The 5,881-nt window shown below is 40.7% G+C and overlaps 1 protein-coding gene across 1 annotated transcript in view; it reads right to left on the bottom strand.

Annotated features, from left to right (window-relative positions):
* Positions 1 to 459: 459 nt before the first annotated feature.
* The window catches only part of LOC113238845 (moesin/ezrin/radixin homolog 1-like), a 13,512-nt gene continuing 8,090 nt past the window's right edge, over positions 460 to 5,881 (bottom strand). Inside the window, exons 5-7 of the mRNA XM_026475689.1 lie at positions 2,629 to 2,840; positions 1,448 to 1,708; positions 460 to 722 (exon numbers count right to left, since the gene is read on the bottom strand). Coding sequence (XP_026331474.1) covers positions 644 to 722; positions 1,448 to 1,708; positions 2,629 to 2,840 — 552 coding nt within the window. The 3' untranslated portion in view covers positions 460 to 643. The remainder of the gene's footprint in view (positions 723 to 1,447; positions 1,709 to 2,628; positions 2,841 to 5,881) is intronic.

Below are 5,881 nucleotides of genomic sequence, written 5' to 3'. Positions count from 1 at the left end.
TTCCGTGGCTTAGTTGGTATAGCGTCTGGCACGGTAAGCTAGAAGACGTCGGTTCGAATCCGGCCGGATCGAAGGAATTTTTTCTGAGTGTTCGATCTTTGTATTAATAATTAAAATGGTGATTTAGAAGCAAGTAAATTGCACGTGTCTTTTTTTGTTTTGAGGAGGATGATGTTATATTATTATTAAGTTGAAGGTATTTGCCAATTCCAACAACCATCGTTTTATTACACGTTACATTTACTACATTTTAGTTCGAGTTGCATTGAATAATTGCTAGCTGGCCATCTGTTGATAAAAATAAAGAAAAACCCGCCATTTGCAAAACCCATAATCATTGTGTTGTGAACCATATTTTTTAATAAAACGAAGTAAACAAATTAACACGGTATTTATTTACTCGCAAATGTGATGAAAAACATTGTATGTATTACGAACGTTAAAAAAATACAAACTCGAGTTATTAAGGCCCTCAGCCTTCGGCTTCGGGTATCGTTAGTAATTTCTTATTTACCGTCCTTAATACACAATGTACTATTATTACACCTTTTTATTCTTTTAATGTCTTTATATTTCTGATTTCTCCCACGGTTGGGCTTTATTGAAGTGTCGGTTTTATCTGAGAACGTTCCATCTTCTGCTTCTACCTGAGCTGGTCCTCGTACTCCTTTAGTTTCTCTTCTGCGCGTACGCGTGCTGCGATCTCCAACTGCAGCTTCTCTCTGTTCAAATACATTATTTTGTTAAGTCGATCTGTAAAATTACTCCTGTGGTACTGTGACGTCTATGCTACTTTGTATAGGGATAGCTTAATAAAACAACGTTTGTTTAAGTGTACGTTTGAGATTTTTTCTAAGTGTTTTTTGTATTAACAATTGTAACAAACTAGAGGAGTAACTTCACAATAAATAATTGAATATCAATTCAATAAAAATTTAAATTCAGTGACTACCGACATCTCTCGGTAGCCTGAAAAGTATCTAACTGGGTGACGAAATGCTTTCGTAGATTTCTCATAGATGGCGCTACGGCTAAAAAGTCGTTGAAAAACCAAATACAAAGATACGACAACAAGCACAGAAAAATCCGTGAGCGCTGGTTCGTTCCGTGACTTAGCGTCTGCCACGGGTTGCTAGAAGATGTCGGTTCGAATCCGGCCGGATCGAAGGAATTTTTTCTAAGAATTCGATCTTTGTATTAATAATTAGAACTAACTAGTGGAGTAATTTCACAAAAAATAATTTAATATCAATTCAATAAAAATTTAAACGTTTATTTACTTTACGTACGTGTGCGATACGTCCGCTCATACCACTAGACAGTGTCGCAGAGGCGGGAACGGCGGGCCGCAGCGTAACTTATATGTCTGTTGTCTATGGTACATTATGTTTATACACTACAGGTACATGTTAATTAAAATGAGAATAGTCTAAACAGAAGATCGCACCTCTGAGCCTGCTTGGCGAGCTTCTCTTCGCGGGCCTGCGCCTTCATCTGCGCAACCTCTATCGAGTCGGGCTTGCGCCGGCGCATGAATAGCTCGTGGTTGCCCTTGGACAGCGCCAGGATGCACTTGTTCACGCGCTCGTGCGGGGCGACGATCACATAGTCCGGTATTTTTTTGTCCATGGGCTTAATTATGAACTTGTTGTCGTCGAACTTTATGTCGCGGATCTCTGACCAGGGGAACTCAGTTTTCGGAGTACATCTGGAAAGTTAGAAATAAATAAGTTAGGTATTTCTCCTGACTACGTGTTAGAATATCTAAATACATTGCTGTTTTGGTTTTTCATTTGGACATTACATTTCACAAGCTAACCTACAGACGAAAGTAAGAGTGTTTTGTCAGTGTGTATATCTGTTGTGTTGTGTGTTTGTCAGGGTATGTCACGTGATATCATTGTGCGAAATGACGGGACCAACAAGTCGTGCTGGTGGTAAGCGACACGCCCATAACAGTTGCAGTGTCACTCAGAGCTTTAAATTGCAAAGATCTGAGTGGCACTGCCACAGCGGCCGTCACCCTGAGACATAAGTTCATAAGTCCCATGTGCCTGTAATTTAATCAGACACCGAGGCAGTAAAATAAGTAAACGTAAGGTGTTTTCAGAGTGCCTTATACATGGGCACGCGCTGTTTTTATGGCCCTATTCCACGCGTAAGCTTATTACCGAGGATATCGCCAGAAAAGATAGATTTAATTTCAAAGGAGCTTTCGTTCGCGACTGTACTTAGCGAAATGCGTTTGCAAAAGCTTTTCGTCCCAATTGCAGTCTAATCTTTTGAGTGGATCATGTTTACTTAAATATGTTAATACAGTACGGTAATATCCTTTAGAGGAGAGAAGTGCTTTTAAATACAAGATTTGAAAAAAATGTCGTTAGGGTTTTTTATGGTTAACTTTTGAATTTATATTTTTCCCGTAGTAATACAGTTAACCGCAACCTATGCGGGTTGACAAGTCCCATGTACCTGTAATTTCACCAGCACCCTTGTCCTTCTAAATCGGTACGCAGTAATGCTAACATTATCGTTTGGCGGCAGAAATAGGTAAGGTGGCAGTATTTTCCTGGACATACTCTTTTACAAGGAGCTCTACTGCTACTAATTTAATAATAAGGAACTAACAAGTCGTATTTTTCGTAGATGTTAAGTCCGGCCTTGTTAACACCGAGCCACAGGTCGCCTTCTGCCTTGTTGCGCATATCGAAATAGCTGACGCCATACATCGCGAGGTCTTGCGCGACTTTGAGGTACTCCATCATGGCGTCTTCGTTCGACATGCCGCGGTGCTTTTGCCACCAGTTTGTGATGCTCTGTTCGCATTCTTCACGGGAGATCTGTGTGAGGAATATTTGATTATTACGATGTTCTAAAGCACCGGAAAGTTAGTCAAATATTATCACAGTTAACATTTTTTTTAATATACGTATAAGAAATAAGTGCGCATATGACCTCCATTCACTCTCGCCGTGACAAGGTCCAAGTTATAGCGTTCGGAGAACAAATCTGCAGGCAGAGAATTCCACTCCCTAGCTGCTCGCCATATAAATTTGGAAGCGAAATGCCTCGTGCGAATCCTGGGTATATCCACGACATAGGGTTGGAAACCCAGCCCACATCTAGTCCCCCGATGATGGAAAGGGAAGGCGGAATCAAATTATGCCATTGCATGCATGAACTCGAGCTAACTCGGTTGACCCGCTCCGCCCGCCGCCGAACCGAATACTTCGTTCATACAGCGCGTCGGTGACCTTCAGAGCACGCTCGAGTTGTGAGCTACAGGCGAGTCGAGTTATTTTAACTCGAGTTACTCCCACAAGGAGTCACCTCGAGCTACACTTTGTGAACTTGAGCTAACTCGGTCGGTTCGGTCCCGATCGTGTCCAACTCGGTGAATCGTCGGTTCGAGTTCTACTCGCGACTCGCGGTTGCTCAGTCAAACACCGAGTCGAGTTAACTCGAGTTCGCAGTCAAGTCAACTCGAGTAGCTCGAGTTGAAACAAATACAACTCGTCCCATGGCTATTGCAAACGCGATGCAAGCGCGTGGCTTTATCAATACAAACGTTTCGTTACAGTAAAATAGTTATTTGTTTATGCAAGGCTGCAAAGTTGTTGTTTGACGCGGGTACTTGTAGTGAAATTTGAGCAAGTGAAAGAAGCTAAGATTCCTGAGTGTAGGGAGGGTTTCAAGGCGCGAGACGCAAAACAACTTTTGAACAGCGTTCGGTTAGGTATTTAATGTGGTGTTAGTGTTTGTCTGTCAATGTAGTGTGTAGTTGTATGCAGCAAATACCAATCGCCTGCTGTACATGAATTTATGGTAAGATAATAACTACTCTATCAGAATCTAACGGAGAGACCTCAAGGGTCGTCTTACGATCTATCAAGTGTAGCCCTACAACCTAACGGTGTGTAGCCTAACCTAACCATAAATATATAAATGGAGAGATATATAGTATAAGTAAGGAAGTCTGTCACCAGGAGACCTAAGGTGACAAACGGGAGTTGGGAAGGAAATTAGGATGTACACGTCGTGCGATGTGTACAGGAATGGTTTTCTCACTGCCGGTCAAGCAGACTCACAAGACCGATCTACTGATGGCTAAAGGTGTCTTGGCCACAGTGAGAGGAGTAGCAGGTAGTACGTCACTAAGCAAGCAGATGAGTTAAAATCAGATGGTATTGGTTAACTAACTTTATTTACAATATTTACTGACTATTTATACAATATTTGTTTATACTACATTATAATAAGTTTTCTTAGTGTGCTATGGGTGTTATTGATGACTAGGTTGATTTTTGTTAATTGGCATAGTACGTGACTATGCTGCACTTGTTGCAAAAGAATGATCATTCGAGAGGGAATATTTCCCAGTGCATGGAAGGAGGCGCATATAGTTCCCATACATAAAAAGGGGTCAAAATCGCGTATACAGAATTACAGACCCATATCGATTTTGAACATTTTCGCTAAGCTTTTCGAGAAACTAGTCTTCGATATTATGTATCCCACGATTGCATCAAACGTCAGTGAACAACAACACGGTTTTCTAAAACACCGTTCTGTCAACTCTAACTTGGGAGAGTTCATAAATTATGTCCTCAGAAATATGGACAAGCGCTCGCAGGTTGACGTGATCTATACAGATTTCGAAAAAGCCTTCGACCGTGTGGATCACGTCATACTGTTAAGAAAATTGCATACATTAGGCATACATGGAGACCTTTTGCGCTGGGTAAAATCGTACGTAACTAAGAGACGACAAGCTGTAGTTGTTGGGGGCTTTAAATCTAACTATGTAATTGTACCATCCGGGGTGCCGCAAGGATCTCATTTGGGGCCACTACTGTACAACGCGTATCTCTACGACATACATACTTGTTTCGCGAGCTCGAGATTCCTTCTGTACGCAGACGATAAAAAAGTTTTCTTGAGGGTGAACTCAATTACCGATTGCCATGATATACAGGCTGATTTGAATAGACTTTCGGAATATTATGCGCGAAACCGTATCAACGTAAACACAGATAAATGTGTACAAATCACGTTTACCCGCAAAACTAAACCAATTTCGTTTTGCTACTCGATTTGCGGTAGACTGGTGCAGAGGGTAGACCAGGTCCGTGATTTAGGTGTAACACTTGATAGTAAACTGTTATTTGATAAACACATAGACTTTATTATTGATAAGGCGTACCGGAGCCTGGGTTTCGTTATGAGAGTGTGCAAACCTTTCGATAATATATGCTGCATTAAAATGGTGTATAATGCATACGTTCGTAGCGTACTTGAATTTGGCAGTGTTATATGGACTCCTAAATATAGTACTTACATAAATAGTATTGAACGCATTCAGAAGGTATTTATTAGACATATAAACTATAGAACTAAAAAACAGTTTTTATCGTACGCAGAAGCATGTAAATATCATCGCATGAATGCCCTTGAGGATCGTAGAATATTGCTGGACATGACTTTCCTTAGTGATGTGGTCAACAGTCGCCTCGACAGTTGCCTCCTAACATCATCAGTAGGATTAGAAGTACCCCGACGAATCCCTCGTTTCCCCATTCAAAGGGTTTTTTGTGTTCCTGTCAGTCGCACAAATTATGGCCAGAACGAACTAATTTCGCGCATCACTAGTCTGTATAATACCACCTACAGTGACATTGATATTTTTGCGAACTCAAAAACAGCTTTTAAAAATAAAATTCTTAAGAAATTAAATAATTAAATATTTAAAATTTAAGTTAACTTACTTATTAATAATTATTAATTTACTTTTCATATACACGCACACATGTACACACACACGTACACACACACATACACACACACACACACACACACACACACACACACACACACACACACA

This window comes from Hyposmocoma kahamanoa, unplaced genomic scaffold (genome assembly GCF_003589595.1).
Source record: "Hyposmocoma kahamanoa isolate Upper Pololo Valley unplaced genomic scaffold, ASM358959v1 98479, whole genome shotgun sequence".
Taxonomy (NCBI): domain Eukaryota; kingdom Metazoa; phylum Arthropoda; class Insecta; order Lepidoptera; family Cosmopterigidae; genus Hyposmocoma; species Hyposmocoma kahamanoa.
Note: the sequence above shows the minus strand (reverse complement) of the source record. Positions and strands in the feature narration are given on the sequence as shown.